This window comes from Notolepis coatsorum (assembly GCF_963971535.1).
Source record: "Notolepis coatsorum genome assembly, chromosome: 18".
Lineage (NCBI taxonomy): Eukaryota > Metazoa > Chordata > Actinopteri > Aulopiformes > Paralepididae > Notolepis > Notolepis coatsorum.
In genome coordinates, this window is record NC_140182.1 from 87,549,052 (window position 1) to 87,576,097 (window position 27,046).

General features: G+C 47.5%; 1 protein-coding gene across 1 annotated transcript in view; it reads right to left on the reverse strand.

Moving 5' to 3' along the window:
- Positions 1–3,406: 3,406 nt before the first annotated feature.
- The window catches only part of LOC311245420 (SRSF protein kinase 2-like), a gene marked incomplete at its 5' end in the record, with an annotated part of 128,234 nt that continues 104,594 nt past the window's right edge, over positions 3,407–27,046 (reverse strand). The window contains 4 exon segments of the mRNA XM_084335263.1: positions 3,407–6,659; positions 21,290–21,382; positions 26,425–26,494; positions 26,937–27,044. Coding sequence (XP_084191389.1) covers positions 6,475–6,659; positions 21,290–21,382; positions 26,425–26,494; positions 26,937–27,044 — 456 coding nt within the window. The 3' untranslated portion in view covers positions 3,407–6,474.

Here is a 27,046-nt window from a genome sequence, read left to right on the forward strand (position 1 = left end):
AAATCCCATCGGACTTGACTTCTTCGTGTCCCTCAATGAGTGTAATACCAGCATTCAACTGTATGCGCCACAGCGGTTTCTATCATCATCATCATCACCCACGCTATGCATAAAATATATAGGTACGCGGAGAGGCGCAGTGAGGAGGCCGTGCAAACTGCAATGGAATATGGGGTCTCTCTCTCTTTACCTAATATTTTGATTCTATCCTGACATTTTTCAGTTGGAAGGGCAGTCTATATGCTTAACGGTAAAAAAAAAAAAAAAGGGGGGCACTTTTTGATGAGGCTCATAAAGGCAGGTGCTCAAGCACCCCTTGGCCTCTATGTGTGCACGTGCCTGATGTTCAGTGGTTTAGCCCATTGCCTCTAATGCAAGCTTTGTCCAGAATATTGGAGTCATGTATGATGCTTTAGAGAAGAGATGCGTCATGTATGATGCGTTAAGCTGAAAAGGAAGTACAGGAACTCTGCTCCTTTTTCAAGCTTGACAATGGCAGACAAGTTCAGAGAGGGATGAGGGAATATATTGACATGGTCACACACAAAACTGATGATGAAATGATGCCACCAGCACCAGAAGACCTGAAACCCCTCCTCCAACCAGTGAACACTCTGGTCATCTCCACAGCTGAGTGTGAGCATGGGTTTAGTCAGATGAACATTTTAACCACAACTAGAAGCCCCCTAGAGGTGAAAAGCATGTCAGCCTTGCTTTTCATCAAGTGTGTTGGCCCTCCACTGAAAAAGTTCAGACCAGATGTATATGTCAAGTTTTGGCTTCAAAGCCATTGCTTAGCTAATGCCCCAAAAGCAAGAGCCAGAAAGATTGAGGACAAAAAGCATGATTATGGAAATCTTTGGAAAACTTCTATGATATGGGGGAGAGTGGGGTAGGCAGCCATTGACAAGATTGGTAGACTTCCATTACAACCACTTTTGACCCTAATTGTAAGAGCAGTGGTGCCATGGCAGCCTGGGCGCGTCTATACTTTCCACAACAAATTTGTGTTTCCGCGTTTGAGTTTTGCGCTCTGATTGACCACGAGCGTTTCTGGTCAGGACGGCAAGTTCTGCGCCTATTTCCTGGTCTAACAGCCTGCAAACTACCTAACGCCGATTTTATCACTGGTTAAGCTTAGGCGACTCTTTCGCAGTTGGTTAAGGTTAGAGTTTGGAATCAGGGCAGGCGTTCTATCGCCCTGCTCTAAGACAAACTCTAACCTTAACCAACTTCGAAAGAGCGCCTAAGCTTAACCATCCAAAAACTTGCGGTCCCACGATTGGCGCACATGTCACATGACCAGAAACGCGCGTGGCCAATCAGAGACGCGGAAACACGAATTTGTTGTGGAAAGTATTCAGGCAGCCTGGGCGGGGACTGACTCCAATTCTGAGGTGCCAAACATCCATAATAACATCATGCATGTTGTTTTAGAAGTGTATTGTCTTTGTGCTTACAGTAATCAAAAGTTACGGTACACAGTTGGTCTTACCCTCTGTGCCATTATCAGCACAAATTATGTCCCCATATGATAAAATCCACCATCCCCATGGCTGCAGATCCCGGGGGGGAAATGTCCCCCCCAAATTTGGAAAACTATGAATTGTCCCCCCAATAATATGTGCTATCAAGAGTAGTGTATCTACTCCCACTCTGTAATTCTAGTTTCAAAATACTCCTAAAAGCTTCATTTGCGTATTAAAATCATTCAAATGTTCTACCGGGGGACGATCCCCCAGGACCCCCCTACTCCCCGAGTCCCCCCCAAGCTTGTCATGAGATTTGCCACCCTGACCATCCCCCCTGTTTTTTTTCCCACAACTCTGGTACTGTATATATACATATATTTATATGTATGAATTTACTAGCCGTGCAAGTCGATGGAGATATGTCTCCATTAGGCCTAACAAAAATAATGGTTGGTTTCAGGTTGCCGACCGACCCTGCCGATTTAGGTGCGACCCAATATATTTTATGAGTTTTAAAAAAAAAATATATATTAAAAAAAAAAAAAATCCGTTTTTTTCTTTTTTTTTTTTAGAATAAAGTTTCATAGAAATCTTAGTCAAACATTTAGTATTATGGATATTAAACATGCTGGCAGAGTACATGCATCCATGTTGTTGTGAACATTTTAACCCTTTCACTGCCACACGACAGCCGGTTAACCCTTTCACTGTGACAATACAGAAGGTTAGCCCTTTACTATCACACAACCGACGGCGATGCTCCATCATTAGCATCATTAGCTCCGCATCCGCGGAGCTAATGATGCTAATGATGGAGCATCGCCGTCGGTTGTGTGATAGTAAAGGGCTAACCTTCTGTCGTGTGGCAGTGAAAGGGTTAATTAAATAAAGAAATTCCCTATCCATAGTCGCTGTGGGAAAGAATAAAATAAAAAAAATAAAAATAAATTCCCTACCTACCCATGGCCAAACTGACAACCAACCTGAAACCAACTATTATTTTTGTTAGGCCTTAGGGTTGGCTACTTTTAAGGGTACCGGCCGAATTACATCGGTACTACCGAATACTGATTCACATACTGAGCCTTTTCCACGAATGTAGATAGTACTGTAGCTCTGCCGCTACGCTCCGCAGCAGAGCGTGGCTAGACGCAAGTTGGGCGTGGCTAGACACAAGTTGGTTGCCTTTAATATTTAGGCGTCCCGTCTCTTGGGTCTTTGGACAGACCAGGTGAGGTCAGAGGAGGTTGATAATATTTACCGAGGAGGATGGCCAGATAATGTTGATATTTAAACATTTAAAAACACAATACATGATCATGCGATTTATTTTGTGTGGTGTGTTACAACAATAAATGACTATGTTGAAATTGAGAAGTTTGGACTTTTACAACTGCAATTAAATTGTTTGTTATTACAGAGAGAATTGAGTACTGAAAAACTAATTCCAGGAACCGGTACGAATACCGGTATCAAATCAAATGTGAACGTTACCCAACCCTAGTCTCTATTGACTTCCACTAGCATTGCTAACAACATGCTAACACCTTCTTTTTTAACATAACCTTCACATCGTATACTTTCGTGGTGCATTTTAGATGGGCCTGAAACGTGGTTTGTGACAGACCGGTTCACAGCAGGTCGCTAACAAGGACCACATTAAGGCCGTGGAATCCTTTAATTTACAATTTTATTAAATCTGTCGAATGAAAAACACAAGACAAAGAGAGGCGAATTCTGTGGATGTTGTCAGGACGAACAGTCAGTGTGGCTGAAAGAGCGTGAGAGCAGGACGTTCTGGTGCAAAAAACTTCATTGTCATGAACTCTTTATTGCAAAACTGTTTTGATCATTTTCATCACCATCACGAGTCCAGACAAAGCAGCACTGTTCATGTAAGGAGAGAAGGGGGGGGGGGGGGGGGGGGTGGACAACTGTGTAAAAAAAGAACTAATCCGAAGAAGAAGAATAATAACAATAACAGTAATAATAATAATATAATAATTACAAAAGAAATTAAAACATCTCTAACAGACAAACACAATCACCTCAATATAAGACGAGATTCGGTCACGGTCACAACAACCAGAGAAAATGTTTCTTTTTTTTGTATCTATTTTTTTTCTTTTTTTTAATGAATTAAATAGTTTTTAAAAAATATCTCACCATTTACTTATACTCATCTTTTTTGTTTTATTGCGAAAAAATAGGCAACTGGACTAATTGTGATGATGAGAGTTTGTGTGTTTTGCATGTATGTGTGTGTGTGTGTGTGTGCATGTAAGACAGAGAACTAGGTGGTAGAGAGATAGTGGAACATCTTTAGAGCATTGGCACAGAGAGCAGCTGCTGTGTGCGGGGGGATGCAGTACCCTCGTACGGCCACAGAGTGGCGCAGTTCAGTCCGAAACATTCCACCGGGCCTCGGCCTCACACTCTGTATCGGAATGATGCGTGTGCACGTGAGAGTCTGTCCACGACGGTCGTCTCTCATCTGTGTTGCCAGATCTTAAGAGTTTTATGTACAAAGGTTTTCAAATCCCTGAAGGATACGTACAAAGAGACATCTACAAGTGCAACCTCCGCTTAACCGCCCCCTGTTCTGGGAGAAGCTCAGGGCTCTAGGGGGTTCCTCTGGAGGGGGTAAAAGGGGGATAGAACCAATCAGATCGGGTACACGTGCCGTAAGGGAGGGACTCGCAAAGATCGGTCTCGTTTTGGAACAATATGCATGGGAAGAACAGGAGAGGACCGTGACTAAGGAATATCAAAGATGGGAGGAAAAAGTGGGAGGGGAGAAGTGACCTTCGTCAGATTGGGACCCGACAACGTCGTCAAAGGAACTCTCGTCTTTTCCAAACAAAACGTCCAGAGAAGACGAACATGGAAAAGAAACAAACCAATGAAATGCAAAACTGAAAACCATCGTCCTTTTTGTTGTATCCGTTCATGCCGAATATCGATCAAGTCTCTCCATGCTTTATTTTAAAATGTCTGTTTTCACAACAGAGTATCTCTTTATAGACAAAGTTGTCCAGCTCGGGAGTCAGTCTTATATTTCTCTTTTTCCTTGTTGTCTTTTTGCTCGTTTGTTCGTCCCGTGCTTTGTCTGCCCGTCTTCCTGTCTGTCAGCATGGCAGCAGTTGTGTGGTGGTGCCCCCTGGAGGAGGGCTGGCTGCCCTCCGTGTCTCTGCACTGGCCTAGGGCAGGGCATGCAGCTCATTTGGGGTGAGGGGGGGGGGGGGGGGGGGGGGGGGGGTTCAGAGCTGGAGTTAGGGGCTTGGTGGGGACCTGGACCCTGGGAGGTTTTAGGAGTGTGAACCAGGGGGGTGTAAACAGTTGAGCAGGACTGCTTTAGTCCACAGAGCTTTGGGGGTGGGGTCATTCTGGAGAGAGAGAGACACACGCAGAGGTGGGGTCATTCTGGTGAGAGAAAGAGACAGGGGTGGGGTCATTCTGGAGAGAGGGACAGGGGTGGGGTCATTCTGGAGAGAGGGACAGGGGTGGGGTCATTCTGGAGAGAGAGACGGGTGGGGTCATTCTGGAGAGAGAGACGGGTGGGGTTGGGCTCATGGGTTGGAGAGAGGAGAGGAGACATGGAGAGAGAGGTAGGGCTTTAGGTTGCCTACACTGCATGGGAATGCTTTCTTGACTGAAGAAATACACTCACACACACGCACACTCTCTTGCCTGTCTCATCAGGTCGGGGGCCCTGGCTATGTTAAGCTGGATTTATGGTTCCATGTCAAACTGTCGCCAGAGCAGCGCCCGAAGGTGTCTTCTGCCCCGGTGTGTAGGCCAAGGAGCCTACCAGCGGAGCCTTGTGCACCTGCTCTCGAAATATGTAACTGCACCCCATGATTGGCCCACTTGCCTCGAGTGGTGCATTCCCAATATGCACCTTGATATGTAAGGACAGCGTTGCGCTCATGTGGAGGAGAGACTAGCAAACAAGGTCCGTCTATAGTATTTGTATATATTGTATATATACAATAGTATTTGTAAAGATTGCAAGATGCTACTAAATTCATTGTGAGAGTGATCCCAGAACATTGGTCTGGACAACTTGGAATGCGTGCAGCAATGTAAGAAACGACAGGAGAAGAGAAGTGGGGATGCACCAGGGGAGCATGCCACCCCTCTATTGTTACCTCAAGTCCTGGCTGTCTGCCCATATCAGACATCAGGACATGGATTACAATTACCATGACGACGACAACAACAACAAGGTAACTATATTACACTCGGATCACTCCTCTAGCTGTTCCAATGTGCCCACTGTCCAAACCTGCTATGAATGCTCACACACCCCGTAACCATCAGTGAGAAGATACTGGCGGCGGTTAAAACGTGGATGTCTTTAAGGTCACGGCAGATGCAGTTGGTTGTAAGCTGTCAGCATGGCGAGGGGTGGCTCATTGAACCCCCCCCCCCCCCCCCCCCCCAGTCTAATAAGAGATCAGCAGCTGAATCAGCAGCCCAGGGTTGGATCTCCACACGTATGCACTAAGACTCAGCACTCTAGGAGCAGACAGACAGATGGATGATGGATGGGGGGCCAAGACCTCTCTCTCTCAGGCCATTGCTGGGTCTTTTCACACACCCTCCACCCTCGTATCATCAAACACTCTTATTTGTGTTTTTAGGTAGTACTACTACTCTGGTTGAGTTCTGTCTTGGAAGACTACCATGTCATTGTATCTACATCTCCATAAGTGTGTGTGTAGGGAGGGCTAGAGCCCGAGTCTCTCTTTACATTCCTATTGGGGAAGATTGAAGGGAGGCGTGTGGGATCTGCTCAGCTGTGTGTGTGTGATTGTGTGTGTGTGAGAGAGAGTGTATGTGTGTGTGTGTGACAAGTTTGCAAAGAATAAGACACAATCTTATCACTCCTGTCTCCTTCAACTCTCTCTCTCTCTGTCTCTCTCTCCAGCCTCTCTCCTCTCTGGTTCTGAAGGCCACCACCAGGGGGTGATGTTGTTGTTTGGGCTAGTTGTTGTGGCTATGAGTTGAGCCAGGGGTGGTTGAGGCAGTCTCCGGCCGAGGCCCTCTTGTCAGGCACCATCTCTAGCATGGGCAGCAGGAAGTGGGTGAAGTGTCCGGCGTCCTCGGGCGACCAGCCATACTTCTCCACCAGCACGTCAAACAGAGACCACGGTTTCAGCTTAGTGATGTGCCGCAGCTCACCTGCAGGGGGCGTGGAAGAGCAGTGAGAGCCACACAGCGTTTGGGCAATGGGGAGGGAGAGAGAGAGAGAGAGAGAGAGAGATCAAAGATGGATTGAGATAAGCAGGTAGGCCTACATTAACACATTGCCCGCCAGGCAGTATGCCCATCTCATACCCCTCTCTGCCACCGCTGTAAGCCTATGGAGATGTTTACCTTCTTTGCAGGGCTATAACTTTTAAAAATGTATTGCTATATTGACATTACTATGGCCCATTCAACATCGATTATCTATCGTTCAGGATGTGGGAACGTTATACTTTTTCATCCATACATTCCCGTTTTATACCGTGGTGAATATGAGTATAGTTTTAGAGTAATCCTGTCTAATCCCAGAAAACAACGCTATGCAGCAATACGTGCATTTCACTAGAAACCGTGGCGTTTCTCGCCTGTATCAACAATCAATCTGAAATCAACGCTATATTATCTGTATTATGTTTCATCATGAATGCATGAACGGGGGGGGGGGGGGGGGGGGGGGGGGCGTTTTTCTATGCTTTGATCGCCACCAACGGAATACGTTACACACACACATGACACACATACGCTCAGATCGCAGTGAAAGGGTTGTACACCCCAGCAGCCATCGTCGCCTCCTGTGGTGCCAGACCCATTCGTCGCGTCTGAGTTTGCATCCTGACGGGGCCGGGGTTTAGCTGTATGTCTCCCAAAAGTAGCAGGACAAGGGACAAAAAGGTCCTTCGGTCCATTCTGCCAGTCGGGGGCACGTTCTTTTTTTCCGGATTAGCCGTTAATGCTGCGTGAATAGTCGCTGTCCCAACGGCCAGGTGCTTATGCTCAGAGCCATTTAGAATATAGAAGTCGCTGTGGATCTCCTTTTCCGTGTTTATTTTTCTCTCCTCTTCTGTCTGGTTGAACTTCATCGTAGAATAGAGGTACGAGTCTGTTATCCATATCATAACGAGGAGAAAATGTGCGCAAAACCTCTTTGTTTTGTTATCTTGACGAGAGCTCCGAGAGCTCAGAATTTTGTGACCGTTCATGGCTGCGCCGGATGCACCGTTAGTTAGTCTGTAGCGTTAGATATTTGGAATAAAAAGTACTATTTTTTCTTTTTCTTTTCTTTACCGTTATCCCAAAACCCAGACAAGTGAAATCATATGACACCATCAAAATGTCCCCTTTTAGAGAAAAAGTGATAGGAGAGAGAGTGCAAGAGAGAGAGAGAGTTAAGAGAAAGGTGAGTCAATGGAGCAGGTCCAGGGAACGAGGAACATAAGTGTCATAGATGGGAAGCGTCATAGGCTTTAACTCAATCAGTGCCAGAGGTCGCTGTGTACCGTGTGGTAAGAAGGCCACCGCTTTAAAGAATAGGAATACATGGCGGTGTTTGCAGGGCTCAACCACCTCCTGTTTCGCCTTCCGGTAATCGGTCCAATTTCATTTGTATTACTGAATGAAACTGTAAACAGAGAGTCCTATTGGGATGCTAGATCCTAATGTGAAACACTGTGATGTAGCTTACCTTGCTACCTCTCTATCCTTTTTTATGCTCGCTTATGCCTGTATCTTTTACTGTTGTGAAGCACTTTGAACTGCAACTTCTGTATGAAAAGTCAGCTATACAAATAAAGTTATTATTATTATTATTATTATAATCACGTCTGACCGGTGAAAATTATTGGCCACTTTTGTAGCCAATGAAATTCTGCAAATGGGGATATATGACTCGAAAGCCATGTATTTTAAATGCTTTATTCTGAGATTATTCTTCATACAGTAAATATTTATTTTGTTAGTTTGGGGCTCGAAGGGGGCGGGGCCTGTGCTTTGTTTGTCAATGGGATGCGTTTATGCTTCACTTACTCTGTTTCAGTAATATTGAGATTTTTACTGTACGTTGAAGTTATAGCGTTTGGAGACATATGGCCATTTGGAGACTCCAAGTGGCCAATTTGGAAAAACACATATACATACCTGTTACAAAGGATCAGATTAAACCGAATATATATATTTATTGATTGATATATATTGCATAGTATTTGTATATCGTTTGATATCCCTTGTATATTCCTTGTACATATACACGGAATATCCCTTTAGCCTACTACAGACCATAATATTTCATTCTCCTATTGGACAGCGGTCCACAGGCGCCAGAGCCATGCCTCCGGAGTCAGGTTCAAAGTCACCGTCAAGACATGTCTGTGCATGCCCGGCCTTGCCCAGGGATACGAGACAGAAATGTCGTTGGCACTAGTTTGTTCACCGTGCATATAAATATGGCGCAGGTGAATACAGAAGCGCTTAGTCTAAGAGTTACCCAATAAGTTGAAGCCTCACCCACGATACTCCGTGCGGTGAAGTATGGCCTGTTTGGCCCCAGAATAGAGCATTGAGACCGCGTGCGAATTAATAACTGAATTGTCAGAGTTTGGCGCTATACCGTCGAGTGCGACATATTTCTATTAAGTCAGTAATAGTCTATTTGTGTATAGTGTATCGTGCGGCTAAAGTTCTACAGTGACCAGCATCACCAACGCTTCCTCGTACCAGCTAGAGTTCTTATCCAGGCTGGGCTGCTTTCATGGCGCTTTCACCCGAGGAGACCTAGACGAGAACCGTGTGGACATGTACACTGGATTAATCTACCCGACGACTACATAGCCCTTTGCGGCTGGATTATATTTGTTTTGGTCCTGTGATTTATGGAGCGGAGAATCGCCGACGCCTGCACGTGTTGGATTTACCCTGTGAGGAGCCAAGTCGAGTCCGCGCCTCAGAGAGCCTGAGGCCGGCTAGCTTTCTTCACTGTGGAGCTACAGTCTACGGAGAACAGCTGTATTCGTCTGTGGATCAAGAGGCTATTGCACCGTCTCCTGTACTTGGAGTCTCCTTAGTCATCGTTGACCAGACTCTCTACTACCGACAGATCCTCTACCCCTGCTGGCTTACAACCAGGGGGACCCTTCCAGTATCTCCCGCTATATATTACTAGTGTACCATAGATATAATTCCCTAAGATTCAGGTTGTATAATTACCTCCTGCGTAACCAGAGAATGGACATTCATTGTTGATTTGCCTACGCACATTCCTTTGCCTTACAAGTGCATTCAAAGTATAATAGAGAAGTATTATGTACCTTTTGCTGCAATAAATACTTAAAGGATAACTCCACTATTTTGGGAAATTAGCTTATTTAACATCTTCCCTGGAGTTAGACAAGAAGATGCATACCTTTTTTGTCTCTGTGCGTGCATTTTAGCTTTGGGAATAGATGCTCCGTTAGCATAGCTTAGCTTCATCACTGGAAGTGAGGCAGGACAGTAGCCTTACAGTGCCTTACAGTGTATTGCAAGGTCTGACATTGACCAAACTTGATATGCATGACCTTGGTGGGCTCTAGGTCAACTCCTGAAAAGGGGGTCAATATCAGACTTTGCAATCAAAAGTTAGGGGGCTAATAACCCTTGCCATAATTTCAGTGCGCCCCTAACTTTTGATTGCAAGGTCTGACATTGACCCCCTTTTCAGGAGTTGACCTAGAGCCCACCAAGGTCATGCATATCAAGTTTGGTCAATGTCAGACCTTGCAATACACTGTAAGGCACTGTAAGGCTACTGTCCTGCCTCACTTCCAGTGATGAAGCTAAGCTATGCTAACGGAGCATCTATTCCCAAAGCTAAAATGCACGCACAGAGACAAAAAAGGTATGCATCTTCTTGTCTAACTCCAGGGAAGATGTTAAATAAGCTAATTTCCCAAAATAGTGGAGTTATCCTTTAAAGACAACTTTGTGTAGAACCGGTTCATTGTGGGAAGTGTTCATTATATTTATATATCATGTACTGTATGGCCAGTAATTAAAGTACATAAAGCGGTAGTGGTTTAATGATACCATACTTATCAATACAGTCAGGGAATTGTACCCCTCAGTTACAATTGGTCCTTCGAGCCGGAGGGTAACTAGTGTAATATTAATATAGTGGTATTAATATTGACATGGCCTATGATGAACACTCCACAAAACGGTTCTCCTAAAGTAGATCGCCCGCAGCGTAGACGGCAGACACCTCAGTACTTAGAGGATTACGTTGCCAATATACTACCTAGCCTTCTACAGACGGTAAACGCGGAAAAAGTAGATAGTAAAATTATGTCCGACCCTATCGCCCAGGCTACCCCGCCAATAGAGGCCCTAGTGGGTTCTAACGTAACTGACCAAGCTCACGGTAGGGACCAGGAGGGACCTGACACGACTTTACCCCCCGCCAAGACCGAAGAAGTAGTCCCCGGAGAGCTCCAGGATAAAGACAGCCCTCCAGGGATGGAACTCTACCCGCTACAAGAAGAGGAGAGCACCCCGGAGATGGATCTCCAGGACTCGCCACAGGAGAACAGATCTCCAACGAGTACTGCCAGGAGCGGATCACCTCAACCAGCGTCTTCCCCCAGCGAGGCGGACAAGATGCTGGCACAGGCATTCCTCGCCAGCCTAGCAGCCTCAACAGAGCGCGATCGACTCCAAGCACAGACGCTTAGTGAGCGCGAACATTCTTCCATGGAAAGAGAACGCCTTCAGGCGCAGCAACGGAGCGAAGAAGATCGTATACGTCTAGAGATTAGATGCCTTCAGACGGAAGAGAATATGGTAAGGGACCGGGCCGAAGCCCAGCGCGCCACCGCCGGTGCCCAAAGAGAAGCAGAGCGCGACCTCGCTCTCACCAAGCGCGAAGCCGAGCGCGACCGATTACAAGCGCAGATAATGGAGCAGCTGATCACCAGGGCAACACCCCCTCCCTCCGCACGGGGTTCCAGGGCCTCGTCAAGACAAGGGTCAAGGGCACCCTCCCCTACCCGATCAAGCGACCCTGAGCCCGACCACCAGAGAGAGCCTATACCCCCCTCCGAACTCCTTCCCCGACCGGTCCACGCGAGACCCAGCTACAAGGAAGAAACGGTTTACACCGCGGAGAGGCTAAATAGACGACTACAGGATCTAGAGGACCTGCCAGAGGAAGAAGAAGAGGGAGAGGAGGAGAGTCAAGCCCGACAGCAGCACAGTACTCCACAGGACCAGGAGGTCCAGTACAGCCCAGGCTCTACCCCCGCGGCTCTGCGCTACAGACCCCCGACTCAATTCACGGGTGAGCTTGACGCACGACCAGCCCCGAGGAATAGCACCTGGATACGCGGGCCATGGTACCCAGCAGGTACCAGCCCACCAAGAGGCGTAAGAGGAGACTCGCCTAGGAGGCCTCTCTTCCAACGCTCACCGATGTGCCAGCCATCCATGGCATCATACATTGGCACACCGACGTTTCCGGACTTCACCCACGAGAACAGAGCACAGTACACGGAGCTACGAATGTGCTTAGAGACAATGATGTCCGATGTAGCTGATGAAACGTACAAGTATGCTATCCTACTGAAGCACCTCAAGGTGCCCCGAGCGCACAATATAGCGCTGGCCTATGCCACCTCTACTACCCCATACACAGCGGCTCTAGCAGCACTCGACCAAAGATATGGACGCATATGGGACTACGTAATACAAGAGATAAGGCATATTGACCGCCTACCCCCAGCCACAGACAATCGCTCACTAGATGACCTGTCTATCAAGGTACAATCCCTGGTAGGGATGCTGGGGGCGCAAAGAGAAAAGGGTATGCATGAACTGTACGCAAACTCTAATGTCGAGAGGATTTTAGAGAAGCTTCCGCCCGCCCGACAAGAGCGCTTCAGGCGGCAAAAAGACCACCGTGATCCTAACGGTCCCGAGCCATCCCTCCTAGACCTAGCCGACTTCCTGGCGAGAGAAGTCAACAGCCTACGGTTGGATACGTTCATGCGGAGCACCCCAAGCTCCAGAGAGGGACCTAGGAGAGCAAACGATGGCCGAAGATTGGTGACCGTCATGCACCAATCAGAATCAGTACCGAGCAGCAAGAACCACAGTACCCCCTCGATGAAAGAGAAGTGGAAGATGGTGTGCCCGTACTGCGAAAAGGAACACTGGTTGTCACAATGTGACACGTTCAAGAAGATGACCGCCGACGAGGCGAGTCAATGGATAAAGTCCAACCGACGCTGTGACCGATGTGCGCGCAGTCACATGGCAGCCGATTGCCGCTTAAAGAAGAGGTGTAATCGGTGTGACGGAGCCCACCTAGATGTCCTACACGACAGTAACAGAAGAAAGCCTGCACCCTCAAGCAGCACAAAGGCAAGTGTTATGTACATTGACCCCGCCAGCAGCGGGGGCGCCCGGGTGCTCTTAAAGGTGGTCCGCGTAACACTGAGTTACCAAGACAAGGTCATGGACACTTACGCCGTCCTTGACGACGGGTCAGAGAAGACCCTTCTCCTCGCGTCCGCTGCGGCCCAGCTGGGGCTGCGGGGGAGCGAAAACCAGATGACGATTCGGACAATAAGAAGAGATCTAAAGACGATAAAGGGCGAGAATGTCTCCTTCACTATCGCAGCAAGCGGGCAGCCAGAGAGACGGTATAGGATTACTAATGCTTTCACCAGCCAAGAAATAGGCCTGTCGCAGTACACCTACCCCATCGCCAAGCTGATGGATAAATATGTGCACCTGCGTCAACTACCTATACCGCTCATAGACGGTGCCACCCCGACCCTGCTGATAGGCTCCGACCATGCAGACCTCATCGTCCCGATTGACCGGGTCCACACAGGGCCCAGAGGCTGTCCTGCAGCAGTCGAGACCCGCCTAGGATGGACATTACAAGGCCCCCTCGCTAAGTCTCTTAACCGAACAGCAGCCACTAACTGCCTCCACTCCAGAGTGACAGAAGAAGACACCACCCTCCTACAGCATGTCGAGAGGCTATGGACACTAGAGACAATGCCCTTTAAGAACGAAAAGAAAGACATTCGTTCCAAGGAAGACATTTACGCTATAGCACTCCTCGAGCAGGGGACAAAGAGAGTCAAAGTCAACGGAGTGATGAGATACGCAACTCCACTCCTGAGGCGAGAGGGTATGCCTACCTTCCACGCCCCAAAAGAAGCGACGGAGCGGTATCTATTGAACACAGAGCGGCGCCTAGCCAGAGACCCCGCTCAAGAGACTGTGTACCGCGCTGAGATTAACAAGCTAATCACAGCGGGACACATAAAGAAAATTGACATTAAAGAGGCCGATCAGACGACCGAATCATGGTACGTGCCGCACCACAAAGTCCACCACAACGGCAAGGATCGTATTGTGTTCAACTGCAGCTACCAGATCGGATCACAAAATCTGAATAAAGAGCTCTTGCCCGGCCCAACACTCGGCCCCTCTCTACTAGGCGTGTTACTACGTTTCCGCCAAGACACGGTGGCCATCAGCGGCGACATCAAAGGGATGTTCCTGCAGGTGAGACTAGTGGAGGAGGACAAGCCCCTGCTGCGGTTCCTATGGAGAGAGAGGATCGGGGATGAGCAACCAGCCATCTATCAATGGGAAGTCCTCCCTTTCGGAACCACATGCAGCCCATGCTGTGCTACGTTTGCACTGCAAAAACACGTCGCAGAGGACCCAGCAGCTGATGAAGAGGTCCGACAAAGTGTAGGAAATAGTTTCTACGTGGACAACTGTCTGCAAAGCGTCTCGACGCCAGAAGAAGCCGAGGCCCTTCTACTCAAGCTCCGCGCCTCCCTGATCAAAGGCGGCTTTGATCTCAGGCAGTGGGCCAGCAGCGACCCGCAAGTATTGCGCAGCCTCTCCCCCGAGGACAAGGCAGCAAGCAGCGAGACCTGGATGGCGACCATCCCAGGAGAAGCCCAAGAAATGACATTAGGACTAGTCTGGCGCTTCAAAACAGACTCGCTCCATTATAAACACACACCCCTGACCAAGGAGCAGGGAAGGTCGACTGCACTACCGACCACCAGACGGAGTGTATACAGAACACTCGCCAGACAATATGACCCGTTGGGATGTATTCTACCTTACACCACCAGGGCAAAGATGATTGTAAGAGCGTTATGGGACAAGGACCAGGGCTGGGACGACCCCATACCCGAACACCTTGCATCCACATGGAGAGAGTGGGAGACGGAACTCAGCTCACTCCCAGGTGTCAACATACGCCGCAGCTACTTCCCACCCACAGTGAGGCCGGAGACGTGCCAGATGGACCTGCACGTCTTCAGCGACGCCTCTGAAGTAGCCTACGGTTCGGTGGCCTACTTGCGTGCCCGAGAGGAGGGAGGAGAAATACATACTGCTTTCATCCTGGCTCGCTCAAGAATAGCCCCACGAAAGCAACAATCTATCCCGCGTCTAGAGCTCTGCGCAGCCCTAGCAGGAGCGCAACTCGCCACGTTAATCCAACGTGAACTCACCATTCCGGTGCAAAGAACAATCTTGTGGTCAGACTCCACGACAGTACTCACATGGATCCGGTCTGATTCGTGCAGATACAAGGTCTTCGTGGGAGTCAGAGTCACAGAGATTCAAGATTTAACAGAAGTAGCAAGCTGGAGGTATGTGGACACAAAACACAACCCAGCTGACGTCATCACCCGGGGAATGTCCCTGGATGACCTCACCCGTCACAACCTATACAGTGACGGGCCAGAGTTCCTCAAGCTCCCGGAAGAAGAGTGGCCTACACCCACCCCACGGGAAGCGAGTAAAGAGGAGGCCGAAAACAAGAAATCTATGTTCTGTGGATTGAACACACTCGTCTCCACAGACCCCGACATAGACGATTGCCTCACCCTAGAGAGTGCGCAGCTAAAGACATTCCTGTGGCACCACCCAGAGGTTCAGCTCACTACTGACATTACAGCAGCTGACTACGAAGAAGCAGAACTTCTTCTACTACGGCGAGCCCAGAGAGACTCGTTCCCGATGAGCTAGACTGTCTACAGGGAGCAAAGCCCGTCCCATCAGACAGCAGACTGCTCCACCTAGCCCCCGAGAGCGACGCCCATGGTCTCATCAGAGTGGGTGGTCGTCTGCGGAGAGCTCCAGACTTACCGGATGACGTCAAGTACCCGATAGTCTTAAACAGCCGACACAAGGTCACAGAGCTGATCATAAAGAAATACGACGAGGATGTGCATCACGCCGGGGCAGAGAGTGTCTTCGCGGAGATCAGATGTCGTTATTGGATACTGCAAGGGAGAGAAGCAGTGCGGCGCTTCCAGCGAACCTGTCTAGACTGTCGTAAGTGGCGAGCGCAGCCCAGTATACCCCGGATGGCTGACCTACCTCCCTGTCGCCTCCGACTCGGCGACAAGCCTTTTCACTCCACCGGTATGGACTGTTTCGGCCCGCTGTATATAAAGAAAGGAAGAGGAACCGAGAAGCGGTGGGGTATTGTATTCAAATGCATGACCACCCGAGCGATGCATATAGAACTCCTTCCAACCATGAGCACGGACTCATTCCTTGTGGCCTTCCGAAGATTCACATCGTGGAAGGGCAAACCGTCTATATTGTTGTCTGATCACGGGACAAACTTCAGGGGCGGAGAAGGAGAGCTGAGAGAGAGCTTCCAGGCTATGGGCCCAGAACTTGGGACCCACCTCGCTCCATCCCAGATTGACTTCCAGTTTGGTCCCCCGAGCGCACCTCACTTCGGTGGAACTTGGGAACGAGAAGTACGTTCAATAAAGACAGCCCTGTACGCCGTGCTTGGGGCCCAGACCGTGGCGGAAGAAGTCCTAATGACAGTCCTCACGGAGATCGAGGGAGTATTGAACTCAAAGCCCCTCGGTTTCGTCTCAAGTGATGTAGCAGATGTCGACCCAGTCACCCCCAACACACTCTTGATGGGGCGGCTGGACCCCGCGCTACCACAGACAATGTACAGGCCTGAAGAAGCGAACGGCCGAAGAATGTGGAGGTACAGTCAAGTATTGGCTGACAAGTTTTGGAACAGCTTCCTACTCCACTATCTACCGTCTCTACAGACCCGCCAGAAATGGGTGAAAGAGAGAGACAATTTGACAGAAGGAACAGTCGTCATGATTATCGACCAGTCACTACCCCGAGCTATGTGGCCGGCTGGCCGCGTAAGCAAAGTGATCACCGGTGCCGACGGAAAGGTCCGAGCAGCCGAAGTGCTCGTCCAAGGACGGATCTACACCCGACCCGTGGCGAGGCTAATAGAACTGCCAAGGCTCCCCGATACTATCGATGACGACCATGACCCCATGACTTTGTGAACTGACCGACCCATCACAACAGACATTGAGTAGTGGACAGTGCGGTTAATCTGTCTCTGCTTAGCTAATTAGGTGGGACTAATTAGGGGGCGGCTGTTACAAAGGATCAGATTAAACCGAATATATATATTTATTGATTGATATATATTGCATAGTATTTGTATATCGTTTGATATCCCTTGTATATTCCTTGTACATATACACAGAATATCCCTTTAGCCTACTACAGACCATAATATTTCATTCTCCTATTGGACAGCGGTCCACAGGCGCCAGAGCCATGCCTCCGGAGTCAGGTTCAAAGTCACCGTCAAGACATGTCTGTGCATGCCCGGCCTTGCCCAGGGATACGAGACAGAAATGTCGTTGGCACTAGTTTGTTCACCGTGCATATAAATATGGCGCAGGTGAATACAGAAGCGCTTAGTCTAAGAGTTACCCAATAAGTTGAAGCCTCACCCACGATACTCCGTGCGGTGAAGTATGGCCTGTTTGGCCCCAGAATAGAGCATTGAGACCGCGTGCGAATTAATAACTGAATTGTCAGAGTTTGGCGCTATACCGTCGAGTGCGACATATTTCTATTAAGTCAGTAATAGTCTATTTGTGTATAGTGTATCGTGCGGCTAAAGTTCTACAGTGACCAGCATCACCAACGCTTCCTCGTACCAGCTAGAGTTCTTATCCAGGCTGGGCTGCTTTCATGGCGCTTTCACCCGAGGAGACCTAGACGAGAACCGTGTGGACATGTACACTGGATTAATCTACCCGACGACTACATAGCCCTTTGCGGCTGGATTATATTTGTTTTGGTCCTGTGATTTATGGAGCGGAGAATCGCCGACGCCTGCACGTGTTGGATTTACCCTGTGAGGAGCCAAGTCGAGTCCGCGCCTCAGAGAGCCTGAGGCCGGCTAGCTTTCTTCACTGTGGAGCTACAGTCTACGGAGAACAGCTGTATTCGTCTGTGGATCAAGAGGCTATTGCACCGTCTCCTGTACTTGGAGTCTCCTTAGTCATCGTTGACCAGACTCTCTACTACCGACAGATCCTCTACCCCTGCTGGCTTACAACCAGGGGGACCCTTCCAGTATCTCCCGCTATATATTACTAGTGTACCATAGATATAATTCCCTAAGATTCAGGTTGTATAATTACCTCCTGCGTAACCAGAGAATGGACATTCATTGTTGATTTGCCTACGCACATTCCTTTGCCTTACAAGTGCATTCAAAGTATAATAGAGAAGTATTATGTACCTTTTGCTGCAATAAATACTTAAAGACAACTTTGTGTAGAACCGGTTCATTGTGGGAAGTGTTCATTATATTTATATATCATGTACTGTATGGCCAGTAATTAAAGTACATAAAGCGGTAGTGGTTTAATGATACCATACTTATCAATACAGTCAGGGAATTGTACCCCTCAGTTACAATACCATTAGAAAAAGCTGTGTAAAACACTCATTTTCTGTGGTATTGTTATCAACTTTGGACCTGTACTAGATAAGGCTTTAGGCTATGGACCCATTTTGTTTTCCAGGTCATACCGATCAGCTGGAAACTGTAAGAGGCCTCTGTTAGCAAGATAATTCAAATGGAAGTAAAAAAAATAAAACATAAAAACTTAACTTAACTTAAAAATTCAAAAAGCACTCAGAGTGATTATTCCTCATGCATGTGCTATAAGTATAAAGTATAATAAATTGCAGATTACTTTGGGTATACAATTTTCAGGTGTTTTCTGACAAATTTGCCCGCCTGTTAAGAGGTTATCTAACTATCGTGATGCCGTAACTAGAAACACTGGCCTGGCCTGCTTCTAAGTTCAGTGATCTGACTGCCCAAAAAAAAAAAAAAAAAAAAAAGGATATATATATATATATATATATATATATATATATATATATATATATATAATTCAATTATTATAATATTTTTAAAAATCTGTGCAGGCCAGGCCACCAGGAAAACTCCCGGTGCTCCCGATGGCCAGTCCGGGCCTGGCACTGAGACAGACAACGAGACGCGCTCGACCACACTGAGACAGACAGCGAGACGCGCTCGACCGCACTGAGACAGACAGTGAGACACGCTCGACTGCACTGAGACAGACAGTGAGACACGCTCGACCACACTGAGACAGACAGTGAGACACGCTCGACCGCACTGAGACAGACAACGAGACGCGCTCGACCACACTGAGACAGACAGCGAGACACGCTCGACCACACTGAGACAGACAGTGAGACACGCTCGACCACACTGAGACAGACAGTGAGACGCGCTCGACCACACTGAGACAGACAGCGAGACACGCTCGACCGCACTGAGACAGACAGTGAGACACGCTCGACCACACTGAGACAGACAGTGAGACACGCTCGACCGCACTGAGACAGACAGTGAGACGCGCTCGACCACACTGAGACAGACAGTGAGACACGCTCGACCACACTGAGACAGACAGCGAGACGCGCTCGACCACACTGAGACAGACAGTGAGACACGCTCGACCACACTGAGACAGACAGTGAGACGCGCTTGACCACACTGAGACAGACAGTGAGACGCGCTCGACTGCACTGAGACAGACAACGAGACACGCTCGACCACACTGAGACAGACAGTGAGACACGCTCGACCACACTGAGACAGACAGTGAGACACGCTCGACCACACTGAGACAGACAGTGAGACACGCTCGACCACACTGAGACAGACAGTGAGACACGCTCGACCACACTGAGACAGACAACGAGACGCGCTCGACCGCACTGAGACAGACAGTGAGACACGCTCGACTGCACTGAGACAGACAGTGAGACACGCTCGACCACACTGAGACAGACAGTGAGACACGCTCGACCGCACTGAGACAGACAGTGAGACACGCTCAACCACACTGAGACAGACAGTGAGACACGCTCGACCACACTGAGACAGACAGTGAGACACGCTCGACCACACTGAGACAGACAGTGAGACACGCTCGACCGCACTGAGACAGACAGTGAGACACGCTCAACCACACTGAGACAGACAGTGAGACACCCTCGACTGCACTGAGACAGACAGTGAGACACGCTCGACCGCACTGAGACAGACAGTGAGACACGCTCGACCACACTGAGACAGACAGTGAGACACGCTCGACCACACTGAGACAGACAGTGAGACACGCTCGACCGCACTGAGACAGACAGCGAGACACGCTCGACCACACTGAGACAGACAGTGAGACACGCTCGACCGCACTGAGACAGACAGCGAGACACGCTCGACCACACTGAGACAGACAGCGAGACGCGCTCGACTGCACTGAGATAGGGCCCAGCAGACAGGAGAAACCGATAGAGATGGGGAGAGAGGAGAGAGAGAGAGTCTGGCCAACAGAATGCGAGAGATAAAAGGGAGAACATTGAGACATCAAGCAGAGGCTCAGACCTTGGATTGAAACAAACATCAAAGACAAAATATTCAAGTCTCATGACACAGTATAATGAAGAATACATGAGGAGAGAGAGAGAGGGAGAGATGGAGAGCAGAGAGAATATATAAGAGTGGGAGCAAGGGTTACTTTATCAGATAGTCATACATATACAGTACTTACCAGGGGCAAAGTTGAACAGAAGTATAGACGTATCTGATGCACACAAGACCTTGGACTGAGTGAGGGAAGAGCCGACTGCTGAAGGCTGGGGCCCGGAATCTAACTGAGTGAGGGAAGAGCCCACTGCTGAAGGCTGGGGCCCGGAATCTAACTGAGTGAGGGAAGAGCCCACTGCTGAAGGCTGGGGCCCAGAATCTAACTGAGTGAGGGAAGAGCCCACTGCTGAAGGCTGGGGCCCGGAATCTAACTGAGTGAGGGAAGAGCCCACTGCTGAAGGCTGGGGCCCGGAATCTAACTGAGTGAGGGAAGAGCCCACTGCTGAAGGCTAGGGCCCGGAATCTAACTGAGTGAGGGAAGAGCCCACTTACTGAATGTAACTGCTGGATGTGCTTAGAGTTTTGGCTGATAAAATAATTTCTCTCTAATGTCAAGTGTTTTTAAGAAAACTGCCCTCAAAGTTATACAGGTTAAAACACTATATATATATATATGTGTGTGTGTGTGTGTGTGTGTGTGTGTGTGTGTGTGTGTGTGTGTGTGTGTGTGTGTGTGTGTGTGTGTGTGTGTGTGTGTGTGCGTGCGTGTAGCTGCTAACATTTTGCAATGGTCTCATTCCAGTGTTAAGAATGTATCAATACATTAGAGATAGATTATAAAAGTTCTTAAGAGCAAAATTGGCGATGTGTGAATGGATATCCAAGCCCATGTGTATTGCATGTATTCTATGTGACTAGAATCCTCTGTATGACTCTCTGTGCCTCCCCCCTAGCCTTGTACCTGGCTGGTTGAAGTCGGCAGCTTGCCAGTATCCTTTACCTTTCTTGGAGAAAAACTCTCGGCTGTACTTCCCGACGGCGACCACTTTGCGTGGAACCTTCCCAAGGAGCTCCGTGACCAGAGCGATGTGGTCTGCCGGCCACCACACACACGCGCGCGCGCACACACACACACATCACAAGAAAACAGGCACGGGACACCATTACATCATGCACACACACGTACAGACACACACTACGGCTGTGTGGGACTGATGGACACACACTTCTGCCTGGGGGGGGGGGGTTACCACACGGACACACTGACCATGTGGGTGAAGTTCTCTCTACTGGACACCACCGTAGTTTGTTTCTGTATGACTTTATAAGAAAATAATAGGTCTTCTAAATATACTAGGTTTTCAATCAGCATCCATTGATGGTGAGCAGTATCCGCAGTTATACATCAGCGTATTCATTTTCATTTTGTACCAGAACTGGTGTAAATGTGCAATTCACCCCACCAGCCCTCAGTGTATGTATGTCTAACTGTCTGTCAGCGTGTCAGTGTGGCCGTCCAGGCTGTGTGTGTGTCCCAGCCCCCTGCCAGGCCGTCTGGCCAGCGCTACCTCTTCGGTTGAAGAACTCCCGGGAATATTTTCCGGAGAGAGCAAAGTGCCTCGGAATACAGCCCAGCAGCTCTATGATGTGGGCTATGTGGTCTAGAGAGGAGAGAGGGAGGGAAGGTGGGGGGAGGAAGGAGGAGAGGGAGGAGGAGTGAGGGAGGGAGGGAGGGAGGGAGGGAGGGAGGGAGGGAGGGAGGGAGGGAGGGAGGGAGGGAGGGAGGGAGGGAGGGAGGGAGGGAGGGAGGGAGGGAGGGGAAATGAGGAGGAGTAAGAGGAGGATGAGAGGGAGGGAGAGGGATGCCAAAGGAGGAGGAAGAGGAGAGGGAGAAGGAGGAGAGGGAGGATAGAGGGATGCCAAAGGAGGAGGAAGAGGAGGAGGGAGAAGAAGGAGGAGAGGGAGGAAAGAGAGAGAGGAGGAGGGAGGGAGGGAGAGGGATGTCAAAGGTGGTGGAGGAGGAGGAAGATTAGAACAACGAGAGGGAAGAGTAGAAATAATGGAGAAAGGGTGTAAATAAAATAGGAAAGGATGGAGTAGGAAGCAGGGGAAACAGGTAGGAAGAGGGACATGGTGGAGGAGGAGAGGATGAAGAGGAAAATGAAGACAAGGGAGAAGGGATGAGGGAGGAATAAAGGCACAAGGAAAGATAAGGAAGAGGGGTGGATGAGAAGAAAAGGAAGAGAGAGAGAGAGAAAGAGTCATAGAAAGTCCAATCGATCAGCGTTAGTGAGCTGAGCCCCCTCTTCCTCCCCCCTCCCCCACAGAGGAGGTGGTGGAATGAGAAGTCCAGAGTTGGAATCAATAGTCATGCATCTGAATCGGAATCAAGTGAATTGGAATCTGAAATGAGACTTCTTAATGTAGTTTAAATTAAAGGATGTTAGCGGTATCTCACCAAAAGATTAACAGTGTTTTGCCTGGACATAAATGAAGGGAATGATCTCTGTGTGACAGGCTTGTGAGATGAGAGAAGCGTTAGGAAGCGTTAGGAGGGTGACATGATGTGTCCTTACAAAAAAGTGACCTGTGACCTCATTTTCTTCTTCTAAATTCATGCTATATTATGTTATTATGTTATTTGATACTATCTTGTCTAGCACAGTCTCTGGAGCGTAACAGTAAGAAGCATTTTGTATGAAAGTATTCTGTACTTCTGTATGACAACTATTAAAGAACTTGAGAACTTGAACTTGAAAAGGTATGGTATACATTTTTGGTGAGAATATCATTATATTACCATCTGTAATGATGTGGAATAATTTGACCAGATGGAATTACTTCCCATCAGTAACACAGTTTAACTTGGATTAAACCATGGTATTATTTAAATACTGTACAAAGTGGTACCATGGCGATACATGGCAGTACCATGGTAAATCAGCCATACCTTGCCTACTCTTACTAGTTACGTTGCTGGCCAGTATGACTACTACCATACTGTCTTTATACCTGTATCACTGTACATATTAATACTACAACTCTGTACATACATCTGATTAGCACTCCACCCAGTAGTACGAATTTATATATTTTATACCCAGTTTAATCACCTGTACATTGTATATTACTATTGCACTGGGGAACCCTGATGTAAACAAGACGAAAGTCTTTCTCTGGTCTGCATCCCCTTGACAATTGTTTGTATTGAGCCGTACTGTATTGTACCCATTCTGCTCAATCTGTTAATACAGTTTTCAATCAATCAATCAATCAATCAATCAATCAATCAATCACTTTACTGCTACATTTGCACTCTGGTTGGATGCCAAACTTATTTTTGTTGTACTGTACTTGTGCTGTATAATGACAATACATTTGTATCTAATCTAAAATCGAATCTACTGTATACAACGGCTGGTACCATAGTAAAACTGCCACGACGCAGTTAGGAATGTGCAGTGTTGTTTAATTAAGGCTGAAGACAGCAGGGAGAATGAGTAGTGAGATGATCTATGGGGTTAGCAGGGTCACACAGGTCAGTGGTTCTCAACCTTTTTAGTTTTTGACCCCTAAAAACAGAAGGACGCCTGTTTGCGACCCCCAAACATGGACTACAAAGACAATTCTGACAATTTCTTGCCTTTTCACAAGAAAAAAATAATCAATAACAAAGATTATAAATATGATAAACCGATCCCCAGGTTGAGAACCATTGACGTAGGGTATGAATTCATTGGATGTGATATAGGAAGATACTTAGGGTTGAGTAGGACATGTTAAGATGTGGTGAAGAGATGGATAGTAGTAGGATGTAAGGGTTGGTTTTGTAGAGGACAGTGGATAGGGGGGGACTTGGGGCGGGGAAAGGCTAAAATACACTAAAGGTGCTCCCAGTCGAGCGGACCGTACACGGAGCAGACTCTCGCGGACCCAAAGCGGACCCAAAGCGTACCCAAAGCGGACTCCAAGTGCGAAGCTCCTATTTTCTAATGCGTGGACGTCCGCGCCGCTGACTTGGTGTCACACAAAACGCTGCTTGGCGTTTTGGTTGACATCGAACTGCATTTAATGTGACGCAGATCTGCATTTTACTCTGACCACTCGCTCTGTGCCAAGTGAGAGTAGGGCTTGATATGTTTGAATGGCTTTTCTAAATGAAGTGTGTAAAACTGCCAGTTTTATTTCGAAATATTGGAAACCGGAGATAACATCAGATGACGACGACATGACAGAAGTTGAACAGCGTGGGAAAAATTGTGTAAACTGGCGCGAGTCATGTAGGAAATTGGTCCGCGGAGGTCCGCTGAGGTCCGCTCGACTATGAAAGCTCAAAGAGTCCAGCGGACCTCTGCAGAGTCCAGTCCGTGTACAGTCCGCTCGACTATGGGAGCACCTTAAGCTTGTTTTTAGAACCAGTCATGTTGAATTGGTAAATCAAGCGTCTTTTACTTGTAAAAATTTTACTATGCAAATAAATAGCCTGATAACAATAGTTTTAACCATACAATCCAACAGTAAAAACACATATTCATCTTATACATATACTGTATGTATCATCATATTCATCATCAAAGCACTAAATATGCTACAGTATATCTGCCATAGTGGTATCACAATTAATTTGTCTTTAAGCCCATTGCCTGAATACAGATAAAGCTTACAGAAATGTCTTGTAATCACAGTAATCAGGGTGCGATTGTCCGGGGGGTATGTATAAGATTCTCTACCTCTGCTTTTGTAGTCCCTATTTATCATCATTCATTTTTATCACCAGTGGGGTATGATTTATCCCCACTTCTGGTAGTCTATAATAGATTATCTTTCATTCTTGCATTGAATACATGGATTTCTCAAAATCGTCAGCAGCCTACACGCCAGCCTACACACTCGCTTGCCAGTGCCTCCTTTCTCTACTGCAAGCTGTGTTTTGGCCACAGTTTGAATAACTACAGCCCAGCGCGTTCAGTTTCACTGGCCTCTGCAGCTGAAGATGCACTCTGACTGGTGCGTGAACGGACCAGAGAATTAAATGCAGTGTGGATCTTGAAGCGTGAAGAGCGAGATTCAAGTCAAAGCTAATTTCTCTCTGACATGCCAAGAGTTTTTCGTCAGAAGGCTCTAAGCAGCACTGTCTGAGAGCGCACTGCACTCTCCATGGGGCTGAACACTTCCTAGATTTGTGTTTTGGGAGTAGTAAGTGCCATGTAACAACTAAGAAGACATCGTTTCTATCAGCCTACAATTTATGTTATGTTTTGCAGTGTTTCTGCTGCTTAGACATTTGGCTTATTTAGCCTACTGTACATTTAGTTAGTTAATTAACTAAAGGTTTATATTTAGATCAGATGCTTTATACATTGTGTAAACCTTTATTTTTACACATTCTATCCAATATTACTTTACTGTCCCGCAAAATCAGCATGCTGTCCTGCATTTGGTCACGCTATGAGATGACAAGGGAGCTGCAAACCATTGCGTTATATATTTTGGGAAGCATCCGTTTGAAAGTAAAAAATTGCCTATTGAGAATTTGTTAATTTAATCTCTTTGCAAGTGCTTGGTGGCAAATCCCTCAATTTGGAAAAATTAAAACAAACAACTAACAAATTAAACAGAAAACGACTTTCTGTTGTTTTGTGATATGGGATGTGTGAGTTTTATATGGACTATAACTGTAAAACCTTTTTTTATGGCCTACAGTACATACAAATTTACCCCCCCCCCTCTCTTTTCCCCTCCACAAATCGCACCCTGCACACAATAATCAGAGGATAATTCAGGCTTGATCTGTGTCGGGTAGGGATGTAACCATACACACTATTTCAGATTTGAAAACTTTATTTTGAGGTCACAATTCGATTAAATGTTGAGAATGAGAGAAGGATCCAGTTTGAACATTTCAAATGGGGTAGGTTGTTCTATAAGCCATTTGGCTTCAAACCTAACCTTTTCGCTTGTTTATTTGTAAACATTTTGAAAAATATTTGTTTATTGTTTATTTGTAAACATTCGAAATAAAGAATTAATTCATAAAAATGTTTGGCGGGAATTTTCTATTCTGTATTGAGATGGTTACACCCCTAGTGTCTGGTGGAACTCTCCTAGCAGGAGAATGAGTAGAGAGAGACTCACCCTCATCGCGGGAGTAGTCCTCTCCAGAATGAGGCTCAAACAGGTAGTCTCCAGTCGCCAGCTCGAACGCCTAGAAGAGACATGTGACATGTACAGTATGAGTCATGAGTCTACATATAGATTCTGCGCGAGAATCGCTGGGTGCTATGTGCATGTAAAATTCATAAACCGCATGATATAGTGTGAATGTATGTGTGTGTGTGTGTGTGTGTGTGTGTGTGTGTGTGTGTGTGTGTGTGTGTGTGTGTGTGTGTGTGTGTGTGTGCATGTGCACATATCTGTATAATATGTGAGTGTGTTGTGTTAATTGCATAAAATGTGTGATTGAGTGTGGTTGTGTGTGTGTGTGTGTGTCTGTGTGCACAAACATATCTGTCATTTCTATATGAGTCTGTACAATGTGGGACCGTGTGTGTGTGTGTGTGTGTGTGTGTGTGTGTGTGTGTGTGTGTGTGTGTGTGTGTGTGTGTGTGTGTGTGTGTGTGTGTGTGTACATATGGGTTGTTTGTTACCATGCAGGCGGTGCTCCAGATGTCCGCGGGGGTGCTGTATCCAGCTCCTATCAGCACCTCTATGGAGCGATACTGCCTCGTCTGAATGTCCTCTGTGAAGTGCTTATGCT